This window comes from Populus nigra, chromosome 16, assembly GCF_951802175.1.
Source record: "Populus nigra chromosome 16, ddPopNigr1.1, whole genome shotgun sequence".
NCBI classification, from domain to species: Eukaryota; Viridiplantae; Streptophyta; class Magnoliopsida; order Malpighiales; family Salicaceae; genus Populus; species Populus nigra.
This window is the reverse complement of record NC_084867.1, coordinates 8,994,148-9,011,264: the sequence shown is the minus strand read 5'-3', so window position 1 is coordinate 9,011,264 and position 17,117 is coordinate 8,994,148. Positions and strand designations below refer to the sequence as shown.

Below are 17,117 nucleotides of genomic sequence, written 5' to 3'. Positions count from 1 at the left end.
TTGATTCTTGAATCAGATTTATTTTCATGCGGTAATATTTGGATGGTAGATTTTTCTTTCCTTTTTTTATTAGTTTTTAGTATCTCTTCTTCTCTTTATCGTTCCAATGAGGGATTGATGATATGGATTATCACGGGATTTAGGTTGATCATAATTAAAATTCACGATTTATTACCCCCTTTAAAGAGTTCATTAATAAAAACCATTGACTCCCAAAAGCATGGTGGAAACTTCAGGGCTGGCCATGTTGCGATGCCTGGTTTCTTAGGTGAACGTGATCGCAGGCTCAATCAATATTCTTCTTTAGGTGGATTTTATTTTTTAAAAAAAAAAGAAATTGTTGAAGGGAATTAACTTGCTGTACAAATTAAGAATCGGATAGCATCACGAGATTGATCCGCAAGTTGGATATCTCGCCGAACCAAAATTGTATTCCTTTTTTTATTACCATCAATTCTTTTACTTTGGACCTACATATATAATATTATATTATTTTTAATTACATCCTATTCTTTTAATTTTAAACAATTTAGGGCAAATTCTAAGGTGTTGGTATGTTTAAGAAGGTTTACTCCTTTTTTGAGTTTAAATTTTGAAAAATTAATAATTTTTCTACATGTTGTTTTTTTAACCAATTCTAACTCTAATGTAATTGAATTCAGTGTTCAATTTGAATTCAATTGATAAATTAATTAAACTTGTTTTGAGGACATAAAATTCAATTTATTTTGTTTTTTATATTACATTCATCACCTTCATCTTATATGAATATTTTAGAAAAGCTAATTTTAATATTAATTTATCATTTTTAATGTAGTAAATTAGAGTGGTTGGCCTCTATTTATTTTTGTACCATTTTTAAAGATTAAGTTCCATTTACAATTTAATTCTTGACATTCAAAATAGTTTTAAATATGAGATTTTATTAAAACCTTTGAATTAAAATAATTCAAAGAGTTCCAAATATATTTTAAATATATCAGGTTAATGTGAAGGGTGTATTTTTAAGAACGAACGTGAAAGCTAGTTTGAAATAATATTCTTTTTATCGAACCAAAAAAAAATAAAACATTGAGAGCAATATTAACTCCTAATAATAACATACATTTTATGTACATAAAAAGATTTAGTAATAATTTTTAGATGAGTGTACAACAAAAAATTATGAAATACTAATAACAACAATAATGAAATAAATTGTCCATAACACCATACTTATTTCTGTTGAGAAGTCTATGAAATGTTATTCTAAACTAGAAATCACAATTGTTTAATTTATTCAGCCAAGTTAATCTTATAATAGAGATCAAAATAGAATTTTAACATGCATTCATATATAGAAATATGTAATAGAAATCAAAATATAAATCGCATATTAATTATATGAAACCATTATTAAACTTGAAATGAAGTTCATAAGTAAAGTAAAACACTTAAAATTAGATTCAAATGAAAATTGTTGTCATAAAAGATAAATTATTTACCCTTTAAATTTTATTGCTTGTTTTTCGGTGCAACTTTAATAACATTATTTATAAGCATTTTAAAACTCCAAAAAAATTACCATGATTAGTTGCACTATTTGTCAAGGTACACAAACCAAAGAAAAAAAACTCACAATCTCTTTATAAAGGACTAGAATGAATTCCCATCATTTTGCTTTTATTACTAGCCATGAAAAAGAAAAAAATTATGATAATTTCTTACCTTAAAAACCAGATTTTTTTCCCTTTGAAAATAAATTTTTCAAAAGTATGAAGACTATTCAAACTCTTTATCCATGGCTAGATATATAAATAGGTAAGCAAAAAATAATTCCTTATAGGTCAAAGAATTAATTTATAATAAACTCAAATCCAAGTCTAAAATATGTTAACAAAAAACAAACTCAAATTCAAGCGACCCATGCTTGGCCTAAGCTGAGTACACACAAATAGGTTAGATCTATATTATGTTGTTTAAACTTATTTATAATCCTTCAACTTTCTACTATACAAATCATAAGACAATCTTAATTTTTTTTATACGAAGTATGGAGGGTTTTGGATTTCATAAAAATATGTCAATCAATAATTTTTTAAAATTAATTTCTCTTTCACTAACAATTTATTTTAATATGTTAATGTTCCATGTCAATGAATTTTTATTGGATCATGACCTGTGTAGATGAACTTTTATTCCAACAAAGTTTTAATCTTAAAAGTAAATGGAACTCACTTTAAATTTGGCTTCAAATACAGTCACTCACTAGCCTTGTTTTTAAAACAGATTTCCTACCATAAAATTCAAAGATGGAGCTAAACTATCATCAATTATTTATAGAAATTAAAAAAAAAACATAAAACTAAAAGTTAATGGAAACCAAATAAAATAACAGAAAAAATTCACAAATTATCGTAGTGCCATAATTTGAAAGTAGCAAAACCACATAAATTTAATTTTAAAACTTTTCAAAATTTAAAATGGAAACTAGTTAGGCTATTTCAAAGAGAAATCACAAGATCAACTCCTTAGGACTTGCCCTCAATTATAACTTGGTTCTTTCATTAATTTCATATATTTTTTTCTAATTTATTTTATTTTTTATTTGTTCAAGAAATATTTAAAAGATACAAGAGTGAAAAATTTTAAGGAGGAACAAGATATGTTTTTTTTTTTGGAATAAAATGCTACTACATTAAGGATGGTCAGTGTTGATTAAAAGCCTTGATGACTATGTTTTGTCGGGGGGTTGAATTATTTTTTTATATAAAAAATAAAATTTATTTATTGAAATAAGATAAAAAAAAAAGACATAAAAATGTTCATAATAAACTTATAACCATGCTAATTAGAGTTGAGTCAACATGAGATATCCTACCAAACTCGCAGCCTAGGTAATATGATTGGAATAACTGAATAAAAAACTAAAGAGATAAAGCCCTATTTTTTATATAAAAAAACAATGTGAACTTTTCAAACTCATGACCCGAGTCACTAGACCCGAAGCATCCAATCTGAAAAACCCATGAAGTCCGATTCTCAATTAATTATATATTGGAAGATGAAATTGAAAAGAAATTTCAATTATTAAAAAGGATTTTTAAAAAATATAAATTAAAAAATAAGGATCAAAATTGAAATACAAAATAAATTTTATATTTATTTGAAAGGTGAAATTGAAAAAAAATCTATAAAGTAAAAGGATAAAAAAAATAAAAAGAATAATGATCAAAATTGACATAAGAAATAAAAACAATGTTGTAATTAAAGGATGAAATTGAAAAGAATAATAACTTTTATAAAAGGCCAAGAAAAAATTAGAAATCAAAACATTGAGGACCAAATTAAAAACCACAATAGCATCAATGTAAATTGAATGATTAAATTAAAAACCACTAAAACTTTTACAAAAGATTCTAGGAAAAAAATGAAATTAAAAGAATGAGGACCACATTAGAGAATATAATATTTGGTAAATTACGATTAAATGATAAGATTAAAAACAAATAAAACTTCTACAAATAAGCCAAGATTAAAAATTAAAAAAAAAAGACTAAAGTTGAAATATTAACAATCAAGAGAGCCCATCTGTAATTTTTGGGAGAGGAGAGAGAAAAGGAGGGGGGAAAAGGGCCTACCAGCGCTAAACCGGACCACCACTAATGACACACGCCGCACTAACAAAAAGAGGACATAACAACACTTCTAATAATACAATGAAAATGTATTTTTTATGCTAGAAGGTGTCTCCTAAAGAGAGAAGACACCTCTCATTTTCCCGCATATGCGCCACATGTGTGCCCATCTTTTTGGTTTTTTCTTTATTTAGTCAAATATAAAATTGCCCCTAAGCTGAATTTATAATTACAAAAAAACTATTGTGAAAAAATAAAAATGCCCCCTAACCCCAAGCTTAATATTTTTTACTTTAAAGGTAGTGTCGTCATTATAATGTGCAATTTAATTATTTATTTTTTATTTGAGAAAATACCAAGTTGTCCCTCAGTTTAAATTATAATAACCAAAAAACCATTATGAAAATACAAAAATATTCATTGGCATCAAGTTGAACTTTTTAACGTTTAAAGGTATTCTAGTTGTTTCACTATACAATCAAGATGGAAAAATACTTATTTTTCTCTGTTCTATTTAAAAATGATAAATGAGCCATGTGAAAAGATTTTAATGCCTTTAAAAGTCAACGTTAAGTTTTTTGGGTAAAGTGACAAAAAAGTTATTACATTGTTCTAGTTTTTTAGTGTTCATGTACAATGATTTTCTAAGGTATTTTAAGTTCTTTTAATTATAATTATACATTATATTAGAATTAAAAGTTACAATTATATTATAAGATAAATTGAAATAAACCTTGTTTTACTGATTATTTCATTATGGCATCAAACTTAGAGTTATTCTAGATATGACCAGTGCTCCTCTTCCTTTTTTTTATTCATCCTTGCAAATTTTACTTAGTATTTTCCTTATTTTTTTTAAAATTTTGTCATCTTACTTTATATTTGCAAGATTTTAACACAATTATTTTTCTCAATCCACGTGCAATATTGTGTTCACGATGTAAAAAATACAACAATATTGGATTTCTCTTCAATTTTACAACATAGGATTTGATTTATCAATTTTAGAAATTGAAACAACAATGATCAACATTGACACATCCGAACAAATGCAACTTTTTTTCACTTTGGTATAGAAAATTACAATTTGGTCTCTATAGTTTAACGTTTTTCCTTTTTGGTCCCTCTTTTTTTTAGGTTTCATGGTTTAGTATTAAACTTTATTTGTTTTACATTTCATTCTATAAACTTTGAGAGGAGAGAGAGCGATAACCAAAAATAAAAAGGAAAGAAAAAGTTGTTAGTCAGTCACATATCAAACACTAAAAAAGTTGATCTTGTTGTCATTTACTTCCTCTTAATGAGAGAAAATTTCATTAAAGAATTTTTTAAACTCCATCTCATTGGAAAACACATATTAAAGTTAGGAAATAATTTATTTTTTCAATTTGATTTGTGTTGTTTTGATCAATTTTAAGGGTTTTTTAGGATTATAAATTGGTTTATTATGATTTTTAGGGTTTTGTTAGGTTTTTTAGGTAAAAGTATATTGAAAATAAGTTTTTAGATAAATAAAAAAAAACCTTGCATTGACTTTTCAGCCACCTCTTTGGCGATCGAAAATGTGGATGATGTGTCCTCCTCCCTTAAACATTTAAAAAAATAAAAAAGGTTGCTATCCTTTTTCTATGTTTTTTTTTTCAAATTTCATTAATATTTTTTTATTGATATGCACTACAAATAAAATACTTAGCATGATATTTAAATTATTGTTCAAATTTGGCATAATTCTTATAAAAAGTTAAAAGTTTTGATGATAATGTTAACAATTTATTATTATTATTATTATTATTACACACCTAATATGAAGTAAAATTAAAAGTTTATTCTTGAATATTCAATGAAAATGAATTTTCTATTTATGTTATTTTTCAATATATTTTTTACATTATTTTTTCAAATTAATTAAGTTCCTTTTCCTTCAATTACATACAAAATATTAAAAGAAATTATTAAAACTTGTTTTTGAAATCATGATAGTTTTTTTTAATCTAAAAAACAATGTTTCCGATTAAAAAACATGTTTTCATCAAAACAATAAAGAAATGTACTAATAAGGTAATGTAACCTAAATTAAAGAGGTATGTTTTCGTATTTGAAATGATTAAAAAATTTAACAAACTTTTATTTTAATTGTTTCTGCCTTTTATTAAAAAAAAACATTTTACTAATATGAATTCATGTAGTTGTTTTTAAGAAGATTAGGGCTTTTTGTGATGATATCATAGATTATTTTATGCAAAATTATATGTTAGCATGATATGTAGAATTCTTAAAATAAATTGTTGCTTAACATTGAATGACAATAAAATACCTATTTTTTAGTTTTTTATTCTAAATATTTCTCAAATTTGTTGTTCAACCATTTTGTTTTCCATGGAAGTGCATAAAAATGATCAATTTTTAATTTTTAACTTTTCATGATCGTAATAAGTTTTTGATTAAAACACAATGTTCTCATAAGAATAAAAAGAAATATGTGAATGGAAAAATTAGGTTTTTGATTAGAAATACCTTTTTTTCTTTTTAGTTCAAATCGTTATAGTTTTACCAAACTTTTTTTCATATAGTTGTTCCTTTTCATTCAATGAACTATATTGTCAAATAAATAAATAAAACCTTTTTGTTATAAAAAAATATCATTTTAATGAAAAACATATTTTTCCTCTATAATATTATTTGTTTCCTCACATGCAAATACATATTTTTACTATTGTATAAGTAAATAAAAATAGTTTCCAAAAAGACAAAGTTATTAAGTCTGGTCATGTCCATGACCTCGATCACTAATTGGATAGGTTAATATGAGTTGACAGGTTCAATTTAAAATGTTTCTATTTTAATTTTTTTATAAAAAATATTAGATCAATGTCATTTTTGAATTTTTTGTTAAAAAAATCAAATTAGGTTTCGACTAGTTCATCAAGTTGTTAATGCACCTACCAAATCAATTAGGTCATATCGAATTAACCTTAACCTGCTTTAATTTGAAACTTAGCCCAAGTCAAATACTGGGTTCGCTAGCCACCATGTTAACCCATTGGATTGAGATGAATTCAATAATATTGTCAAAAAGTTACTTGTGGCATCATTTGGGGCAACTAAATATATGATAATTTTTTTTATACAAGAAAATGAAAAAGTATGTAGGTTATCTCACATTTTTTGACATAGAAATTACGTATACATTTATATTTCTAAATAAGCATTTCTTGACTAACAAAATCTTCATTTTTTTTCTTTTTGGGTTTATAATTATCATTTTCATATTCCCTTAGGCTATAAAACTATTAGATTTTATTATTATTAATCACATTGCTAAAGTTTATTTAGAAATTATTTAATTCAACCATATGTATTGTTAGGGTTTACAGCTACTCCCTTACCTAACCTAAAGTTTAAGATGTGTATTTTCAAAAAGTGATACATGACAATATAAAGGAAAAAAAAACATAACAAATAAAATAGCAATTGAAAAACAATTAACAAAGCTTAATGTTAAAAAGTTCTCTAGTGAAGTCGTCATTATATCGCTACCCGACATCACAACAACTATATTAAAAAAAGAAAAAAATAAATACTTGACATCATGTTCTTCAAAGGAAAAAAGTCTTGTTTAAAGAGTAGTTACCATAAATTGTAGTATATGGAGGAGACTCTTTTTCGGCCTGGAGTGCACATAAGAGTGGATCGTATAGTTCTCTCCTACCTTCTTACATCAAGATTAGTTGTGGCCTACCATGCTTTTTTAAGTGATAGACTCAAGTGCCCAAAAATACATTCTTTCTTATATTCTCTCATGGTCTCTCAATTGATATTTTTGTTGTTGTTGTCATCGCTATTATTGTTGATGAGGATGGTCAAAAGTGTGGGTTTTTTGAGAAAAATAGTGACCAATGTTAACTAGTGATGTAAAGGGCAAGGATGTCTCAGTCGTTGGAGAATAATGGATGGGAGGAGGTTGTTTCATAAAAAGGGAGAGACCGATTATCGATGGTTTGTTTGTTAGAGGAAGGGTCAGTGGTGGTCATCAGTCTAGTGGCTGGAGAAATGTTGAATCAATAACGAGTATGTTAGGATGATAAAAAAAAATCAACGTGGGAGGAACAACCAGTTGCAGGAGGCTGATTGTCATAGGCAATGTGACAAGGTTGGTACTCATTTATGGTGTTACTGAGAGAGACATAATGGGTGATACAAATGGACAACCACTAGGGAGGAAACCGATAAGTCACTAGAAAGATGAAAGGTCACTAGTGGGAGCTGAGAAGTCGGGTGGTTAAGATAAAAAATGAATCATTTTCTGCTTTTTGGTTTTTGAATATTAAAGATGAAGGGTTGGTCTTCTTTTTTGTTTTTTTAGTATGCCTTTTAAGTGTTTGTATGCTTAGTGTTAGAGAGAAAGATGAGGGCTATGTTTTATTTTTAGTGTGTATTTTTAGAAGGATGTAATAAGATAGAGGCTATAATGTTATTTTCCCCTTAAAATGATGGACTCTCTTTTCTCTTACAAGATTCCTTTAGTATTTACTAGATTGATGGACTGTTCTTTACTTGGGTTGAGCTAATTTCTTTACAGCGGGAAAAAAAAATGATGCTAAAGCGCTATCATTGTATTTTTAAAGAGCAAAAAAAAAAATCAATGACTTGACATAATAGAAAGAGAAATAAAAAAATGATTGTCAAACTCCAAGAATCAAACTGTAAAATAATTAAATCGGGAAAAAAATCAATGAAAACAAATATTAAAAAACAAAGCATCAGTAAAACCAAATGAGATAGTCAAAACCCGCAAGTAGTATCATGTCAAACTTTAAATATAAAAAAATATTGAATTGAAGGGAAAAATCAAATTCACAAAAGAATCCAAAACATAAAAAAACAAAGAAAAACAATTTTTAACGAATTCAATGATGTTGGAAGAAATTTTTTTTAAAAAATAAAAATGATTTAATTGAACTTTGTTCAACCTTCAAAATTTATAACACAGATCATGAGACTGAATCACAACGTAAAAGACAAACCCAAAAAAATAACAATGTAAAATTCTATACCAATCAAAATAATTAGGGATAAACTTGAAAAAACAAATTAAAAAGGTGATTTAAAAATGTAGATTTGAAAAGAAAGAGAATCAAATTTGACAAAAAAAAACCAAATCATAAGAGATGAAATTGAAAAACAATTTCAATTAAGAACGAGTACCAAATCTAATATAAAAACAAAGTATAAGAAGATGTAATTGAAAAAACAATTAACTTAATAAATGATCCAAGACCAAATACATTGCAATTAAAAAAATGAAAACCAAACCTAAAATGACCTTGCATCCATAATAAAAAGAGTTTATTTTTTAGGGACATTTAAGTACAATACATGCACAAAAAATAAAAAAAACCTGAAAAGCTCATGAACGAAAATGAGTTTTTTTTTAAGGATTATTTGGTAATTATACTGTAGAAAAAACATGAAATTACTAATTAATACCCTTCTTTAACATAATTATCAATAAGCCCCGTGAAAAAAACTCTTATACTCCTAAAACCAAGTTTCTTACCAAGAAAAAAATTAAGATTGTGGATTCATATAGTGAAAGCTTGACCTCTTTTAGTTTATAGTTAATGAGACCAATATTTTTATCTTTTTTCTTTAATTGCTTATTCTCCAAGCAACTTGATTTCACTTTGATATTTTATATTTTTTCTTTGTGCTTTTGGTGTTTTTATCCATTTTACTTTAATATTTTATTTTTTTGTATTTTGATTTTTTTTTAACAAAATATCAACATCAATTGTATGAGAAAAATAATTGAAGATCTTGGAATGAACATCTCGAAAATGACATGAATATATAAAAAAAGTATATTTTTTAGATTTTTGAAAAAATATTTCAAAACAAAATTAAAATTAAATTATGATAATTTTTATAAACAATGAAGGTGGTGGAGAATGAACACTCTTAAGAGTACCGTAGGTACTGTCTTAAAAAAAAAGAAGGAAGAAAGAAGAAGGCACGTGGGTGAGATTGGAAAAGATCATTATCTTTGTTTTCTGGTAAACAGAAAGAATAAAAGAATGGATATTGGTGTCAGGTAAGGTGATCATCCATGTGGAAATTATATGTTCCCAAGACAAAAAAAAGATAATGTGCGTGCGTGGCTGGGTGCTTGACTGCTGCTGCTGCCCTGCTGCTGCTGCTGCTGCTGCTGCTGCGAGACTAGGGTTCAGCCACTTGAGGAGGAGGAGGAGGAGGAGGAGGAGGAGGAAAAATTCTTATTTGAACTTTTCTATTTCGATTATAAATGAATTTACGATATGATTGGAAATTGAAATGCTGGGAAAGACGAACAAGTTATATGTTTTTTATTAAAAAGAAAAGAAAAGAGAAACTAGTGGAGTGGAGGAACAACAAATTAATTTCTACTTTGAGCACATTTATATTTGTGTTTTAAAAAAATTAATTTTATTTTTATTTTTAAAATTAATATTTTTAAATCATTTTAATACCCTAATATTAAAAATAATATTATTTCAATATATCCATAATTAAAAAAAAAAACAATTTAAAAGCAACCCCAACAGCTCTGTCAGGTATCGCACAGTGAATCTGTAATTTAAATAGTGAGCATCGAGTCCAAGATTTTGGATAAAAAGAACTAATCAACTGTAAAGCTCTCAACTCACTAATCAAGTCAAAATGGCGATCCATCTACCAATTCGACAGCTATTCATCGACGGAGAGTGGAGAGAACCCATTCTCAAAAAACGCATCCCCGTTATCAACCCTGCAACGGAACAGATCGTCGGTCAGTTCACTCACTATATCTCTGCATGTGTGGGTGTTTTGCTGGGTTAAATCGTTAATTCCTGTCCCTAATGAATGTTTTTCTTGCATAAAACTTGTGGGATCTTGTTATTTTCCTTGTTAAATGATTTTCATTCTCTTAAAAGACTTGCAACCCCAAAAAAGGTTTACATCCTTATAGTTTTGTGGAACATGGTACTCGTTCAGGTGATATACCTGCAGCTACTGCAGAAGATGTGGAGATTGCAGTGGAAGCAGCTAGGAAAGCATTTTCTAGGAACAAAGGCCAAGACTGGTCCTCCACTTCTGGTGCTTATCGTGCCAAGTATTTGCGTGCTATTGCTGCTAAGGTACAATTTAATTTGCTGTTTTGCTGACATGTTTTGTCACTGGCGACTCGCAAGCTTGCTAATCTTGGAATCTTTTTATATCTTGCAGTTTGCTTAGATTCTTTAGTTTATTTTGCAGTTTCTTATCTGTTTGCGTCCAATTATGTAGTGGATTGAATTGCTTAATTTTCTCGGTGGTGGTGTCCACTCATTGTTATGAATTGCTTTCCTCTGTTGTAGTAAGCTTTACTTTTGATCACTATATATGTTTTATAAGAATGTTTTTGTATCATTTATGCTGTTATTGTTGTGAGGAATTACAAAGGTTATTTTCAGTCATTTAGTATTGTTTGGAGTCAAAATCAGAGAGGGATAGTTTCTTTGATTACTAAATAACAAGCTCACATTTTTTATATTCAAAATGTTCATGAAAATCTACGGGTGTCAAATATGGAACCCATTTTCTTTTTAATGAAGGAGTATGAGATAAATTATTTGTTATTGATGTTTTTTTTTGTGCAAATCTATCAATAATTTTCTTAATGTTGGCCATTGAACTTCCCCTCTGATCTTGGGTTTCGATGCTGTTGTATCTTTGTTTGTGTGCAGATAACAGAGAAGAAATCTGAACTAGGAAAACTTGAAGTAATTGATTGTGGAAAACCTCTCGATGAAGCACTGTGGGACATGGTATGCTTGTGGTACTGTCAAGATATTGAATTGAATATCATGTACATTGTCTTATGTGGGAATTCTTGTTGTCCAGGATGATGTTGCAGGATGTTTTGAGTACTATGCGGACCTTGCTGAAGGCTTAGATGCAAAGCAGAAAGCTCCTGTTTCTCTTCCTATGGAAACATTTAAGAGCTATGTTCTTAAAGAACCACTTGGGGTTGTTGCACTGATCACTCCATGGTATTTGCTGCTTCACTATGTGATAAGTTTATGCCCTTTCTACTCTTTATTATTTAATGTTTATCTTTTTGTAATTAAATTTTCTGGCTTGGGCATGCCAGCTGTTTTTGAAATTGATCATCACCAATAAGCTACCCCTTCTCAGCTACACTAATGTCAATAACAATGAGCAATAGTGGAATTGTGAAAAAAACACATTGTGGTTTCCATATGATAGGATCTAAGGAAGCTGGAAGAATGAATTGTGTGGAACCGAGAAGCTCCATTCATTACTTGGAAAAAAGATATATACTGAATGTGACTTATTAATTTCTTAGCAATTTGTGAAGTTCGAGAGCCTGGAGCTTCTAACTTTTCCTTAATTTTTATCATGTTAACAAAATGCCTCTATGAGCTAAAACCCCTGGTGCTGTCAATTTTTAGGTGTTGGTTTGATAGTAATAAATCTCCAAAAATTCTCAAGTTGAAATCTATGCAAGAGAGTGTTTCTTTAATTGTGCAGAACAAAACTTGAAGTGTCTGCTTTGCATTATTAGATTTCAGTGAATTATTTTTAACCAAGTCTTATAGCAGCCTTTTGTGGTTCTCCATCAGATTTGTTCGTGCAATCTTACTCTGTACTTCTCCTGAGATATAATGTGTTATTTCACTGATGCTGGCTGTTTGTAGTCTGCACTTGAATTTCTACTTCTTTGCGATCTGGAATCTTGTAGTCTGGGTTATAACTCGTATAACTTTATATTAGTTGCCTAGACGTCTACTTGCAAAATTCACATTGCATGCAACCATGGTTTTAGTTGCTCTCTGAATAATAAACCAGATGTTATAGAAACTAACTATTCTTGTCTCTTATATTTTGAAGGAATTACCCGCTATTGATGGGTGCATGGAAAGTGGCTCCAGCCCTAGCTGCTGGGTGCACTGCAATACTGAAGCCATCTGAACTGGCATCCGTGTATGTCTGGCCCTTACGTTATTGGACCTTGCATAAATTATGGTGGTGGTTGGCTGCACTTTATGCTAATTATAATTTTTTTAATTATTATTTCAGGACGTGTTTGGAGCTGGCTGAAGTGTGTAGAGAGGTTGGTCTTCCTCCTGGTGTCCTCAATATTTTAACTGGGTTGGGCACTGAAGCAGGTGCTCCTTTGGCATCCCATCCTCATGTCGACAAGGTGTGGTATTTTGTCATCATTTGCTTCTTTGGACACCTTTTCAAGTCAGATCTTCATAAATACTATTTTTGGGTTTCATATCTACCTTGCTTTAATTGCTAATAAGTTGTTGACAGGTTGCGTTTACTGGTAGCTCTGCTACAGGGAGCAAGATAATGGCATCTGCAGCTCAAATGGTCAAGGTATGTCTTCTGCTAAACAATTTTTGCCAGCTTATTTTGTGCTCTTTGTTGATTTGTGCCTAATCACTGCATGTAATATTTTGTCAGCCTGTTTCAATGGAGTTAGGTGGGAAAAGCCCAATCATTGTTTTTGAGGATGTTGATCTTGATAAGGGTAGGAGGATCCCTCGTGGTCTTTTTTTTTTTTTTTTTAACTTTGTAGATTTATTTTTTTGTTTTTTTTTTATCAACAACAATATGTTATAGGATTTTTGCTTCCAAGGTTTATCACATAGGGGAAGCAAGTATATGATTATGCAGGTGTTGCTCTTAATAGTAGTTTACTGTTTTACTTGCTATCTTCCAGCGGTTGAGTGGACCCTCTTTGGTTGCTTTTGGACAAATGGCCAGATTTGCAGTGCAACATCTCGTCTTTTAGTGCATGTAAGTGTGATACCTTCTGTGCTTAATACATACCATTGACCTCTCAACCCGTAGTTTATAGTTCCTGCTTTGGGTTGAATTTTCATGCCTTGAAAAACAAATTGAACTAATATTCCTGTTAGCTACAGCCAGAACTACTGAGATCCCTAAAAAATGAATTTAGCTTCCTGATAAAGAGAAGCAGCACCAACCATGCTCCAAACTCCAGGCCAACAGCCTCAAAAGAATTTTATAAATCATCCCAAGGAGCTCAGAAAATTGCATAAAAACAAATCCCGGAAAGAATAACCAGATTTTGGAGTATGTGACCAAGTCAAAGCATGAAAAGAAACCCTCCATTGCTACAATCCAAACAACAAAACATCGTGGTCAGATACTAAAAAGGCAAGTGATCACAGCTTCAAAAATTCTCTCCACGCTGGAGAACACTGGTGTCTGAACTCACTATAAAATATTAACAGCTTGTGGCTAATCTTCTTCATCTTCTAAGATAAATTGAAAACTCGATGTTTCTTCAAGAAAATGACTTTCCCTAAGGACAATAATTACAACTTTCTAATCTTTTCACTGTAAATGAGGAACTTGCCTGTATCAGCAGAGTTAAAATCTAAGATTTACTATGAGTGAAAGAAAATGGGATAAGAAATGTTTGGCAATCTTCATCCTTGAGTGTATAGTTTATCAAATGATATATTTTTGTTAAAATTTGTTAGCCTTCTAAAAGTTTAGATTTTATTCACTTTAATGTTTCAGGAAAGCATTGCATCAGAATTTTTGGACAGGCTTGTCAAATGGACCAAAAAAATTAAAATTTCCGATCCTTTCGAAGAAGGTTGTAGGCTTGGCCCGGTTGTTAGTGGAGGGCAGGCAAGTATTTGTTAAATTTCTGCGTTTTGATTTCTCTTTGTTGGTTCAGGTGAGGGTATATTTTGTTATGCCCTACTATATTTTGTTAGTGGAGGGCTGGCAATTTTTTGTTAAAACTATCATTGTTTCAACCAATTTCTAATTTTCTGTTCAACTTGTGATTTCACCTAGTCACATTGTGTATCTTATGCACTTCTCTGAACTTTTAATATTTCTTGGCGAACTAAACTTGCGAAATTAATTATTTACTTCGTTGCTGCAGTATGAGAAAGTATTAGAATTCATTGCAACAGCTAGGAGTGAAGGTGCAACCATTTTGAGTGGTGGCGATCGTCCCAAGGTATTTATAATTCCTGCATTTAGTGGGAATTGCTCTTTCTCTCTATGTTCCAGGGTATTTGAGTGATTTTAAAAATGCTTTGGCAGCATTTTACCAAGGGATTCTTTGTTGAACCAACCATCATTACTGATGTAACGACCTCCATGCAAATCTGGAGAGAAGAAGTTTTTGGGCCTGTTCTGTGTGTTAAAACATTTAGTACTGAAGATGAAGCCATCGAATTGGCAAATGACACCCAGTAAGTTGATTCTTGTATCGAAATGACACCCAATAAAGACAATGAATGTATCGAAATACTTGGATTGGATTTATCTCCATCATCTTTTTTAGTGGCTTCTTTTCTTTCTTATTTCCCCCCCTCAATCTGCCCTGTTCTTGGAGATTTTATTCTGACTTTCTATGGATGTCTCACAGTTATGGCTTAGGAGCTGCTGTTATATCAAATGATCTAGAAAGGTGTGATCGTGTAACCAAGGTGAGACATGAATTAACATCCAATCTTGTGCAAATTACACACCAAAATCTGTTGATAGGGATTGTTTACCTTTTGAGACAATATTTCTCCTTTGCCCCCATTTTACAGGCTTTCCGGGCAGGTATTGTATGGATCAATTGCTCACAGCCATGCTTCTGTCAGGCTCCATGGGGAGGCATTAAGCGCAGTGGTTTTGGGCGTGAATTAGGAGAATGGTATGACCCTAATTACACTTGCCAGATATGCAAGATACTATTTTTTTGAGAAAATTGTTTGGTTATCATGCAAACTTAGGCAATGCCCAACTGTGCAGCTTTGTTTTTCCTTACATTGTTGAAATTATTCTAGATAGCTGATGCTGACAACTTTCGCTATCCTATTTTTTTCTCAGGGGACTTGAAAATTACTTGAGTGTGAAGCAGGTAACGCAATATATCTCTGATGAACCATGGGGTTGGTACCAATCTCCCGCCAAGCTATAAGAGCAAGTTTTCTGGGGAAAAAAAATGCAGAATTGCAATCGTAGCATAATGATGGAAATGAATACCATGTAATGAACTCCATGTTCGTGTACTGAATGGAACTTTGGGCGGAATAAGGAATTTCTCCCCAAACTAGATTGTCGTCTGGTATGGTTTAATAACCCGCACATAGTGTCTTTGCTGGCCCTTGCCGTGTACTCCTGTTGACCCTGTTAAAAATCTGGAGCATAAAGCTGCCGTATGCTGGTTTTATTCGGCATTACTATTGAGTCATTTACATCTAATCCAACCGTGATTTGCTTGTTTTAGTTTAAAAATGGTTGGAGGCCAACCAAAGTTGAAGCTGGGTGCGGCAACTGGTTCTTAAATTGATACCAAACTTGGCAACTCGGCTTTCCTGATCACCGGTAAGAAAACCACCGGTAAGAAAACCAAGAGCCCAACTGCTATGGTCAGTTTTCTAGCCCATTCAAAATTGTGCGGTGAACAGGCTGCCATACCCATACCCACCTTCTCACCTTGTTTCTGCCACTCGTTTCCCAGTGGCTGATCCTATTCTTAATTTCTCAGTTCCTCACCGCTCGAGGGTTCTAGTTTTCTAGCGCTATACACATGCTATCTGACTTTAACCGTCATTACTCTGTCAATCCTATTTTTTACCATTCCCTGCAAATGGAAGATATTTCAAAATCTAATATAATGAAGGAATGAAGGTTTTTTTTTTTTTTTGAAGTGTTTGGATAAAAGGTGATTACATGTTTACATTAATTTTTTTTTTTCAGATAGAAAACTTGACAACTGAAAAACAATTTTATTTACAATATTAATGTTAATGAAAATATGATAAATTTTTAGGAGATTTTTATACATTTAAGTATGGATATAGAAATATAATTATTCTTGATTTTTAATATTTTATGTTAAAAATTATAAGAATAAACAAACAAATAATCATGACTCAACATGGAGCCTAAAAAGATTATTAACTTCATATGTATTTGGATATAAAATGATTCAGAACTTTAGGGTGATAAGTCTGACAACTTGTTAAACTTATAAGTACTTGAACTCAATGTATAACTGAATTAAAAAATATTGAGTTTGTTATCTCTCCAAACCCACATGTACTTGAGGTCAACTCATAATTGAACTTACCTAAGGGTATTAGATCTTGCATCTTGCCAGATTCACATGTATTTGGGTTCAACACGTAGCTGAACTCAAAAGTATTCAGTTTGATATCTAGTTAGATTCATATTGGGTATTGGATCTGATATCTTGTCAAATCTTAACTGAATCTAAAAATGTTAGGTTTATAAACAAGCTCGATTCATATCATTCAAGTTTGACATTCTGCCAAACCTAGACATGTTGATTTATTATCATATTTTTAGCTCTTTTAATTATAAGCTTTTAACCAAACATATGTATATATAAAATATGTTGATTCATCGAGAAAACTCGTGGGTTAAAAAAAAATGGATCGGAGAGAGTGTAGGGTCCAAGAG

General features: G+C 30.3%; 1 protein-coding gene across 1 annotated transcript; it reads left to right on the top strand.

Moving 5' to 3' along the window:
- The first annotated feature begins 10,208 nt into the window (after positions 1-10,208).
- Positions 10,209-15,893, top strand: LOC133676124 (aminoaldehyde dehydrogenase 2, peroxisomal). Its single transcript, XM_062097709.1, has 15 exons — positions 10,209-10,422; positions 10,629-10,771; positions 11,360-11,440; positions 11,517-11,665; positions 12,528-12,620; positions 12,717-12,840; positions 12,957-13,022; positions 13,110-13,176; positions 13,369-13,445; positions 14,199-14,312; positions 14,575-14,652; positions 14,739-14,890; positions 15,067-15,127; positions 15,236-15,342; positions 15,519-15,893. The coding sequence occupies exons 1-15, from the start codon at positions 10,314-10,316 to the stop codon at positions 15,607-15,609; spliced, it is 1,512 nt and encodes a 503-aa protein (XP_061953693.1). The 5' UTR covers positions 10,209-10,313; the 3' UTR covers positions 15,610-15,893.
- Positions 15,894-17,117: the final 1,224 nt, after the last annotated feature.

Coding starts and splice junctions, on each gene's coding strand:
- LOC133676124 (XM_062097709.1), top strand. CDS start 10,314: ATGGCGATCCATCTACCAATTCGACAGCTATTCATCGACGGAGAGTGG. Junction 13,177..13,368: donor GGATGTTGATCTTGATAAGG/GTAGGAGGATCC, acceptor GCTATCTTCCAG/CGGTTGAGTGGACCCTCTTT. Junction 15,128..15,235: donor GGTGTGATCGTGTAACCAAG/GTGAGACATGAA, acceptor CCCATTTTACAG/GCTTTCCGGGCAGGTATTGT.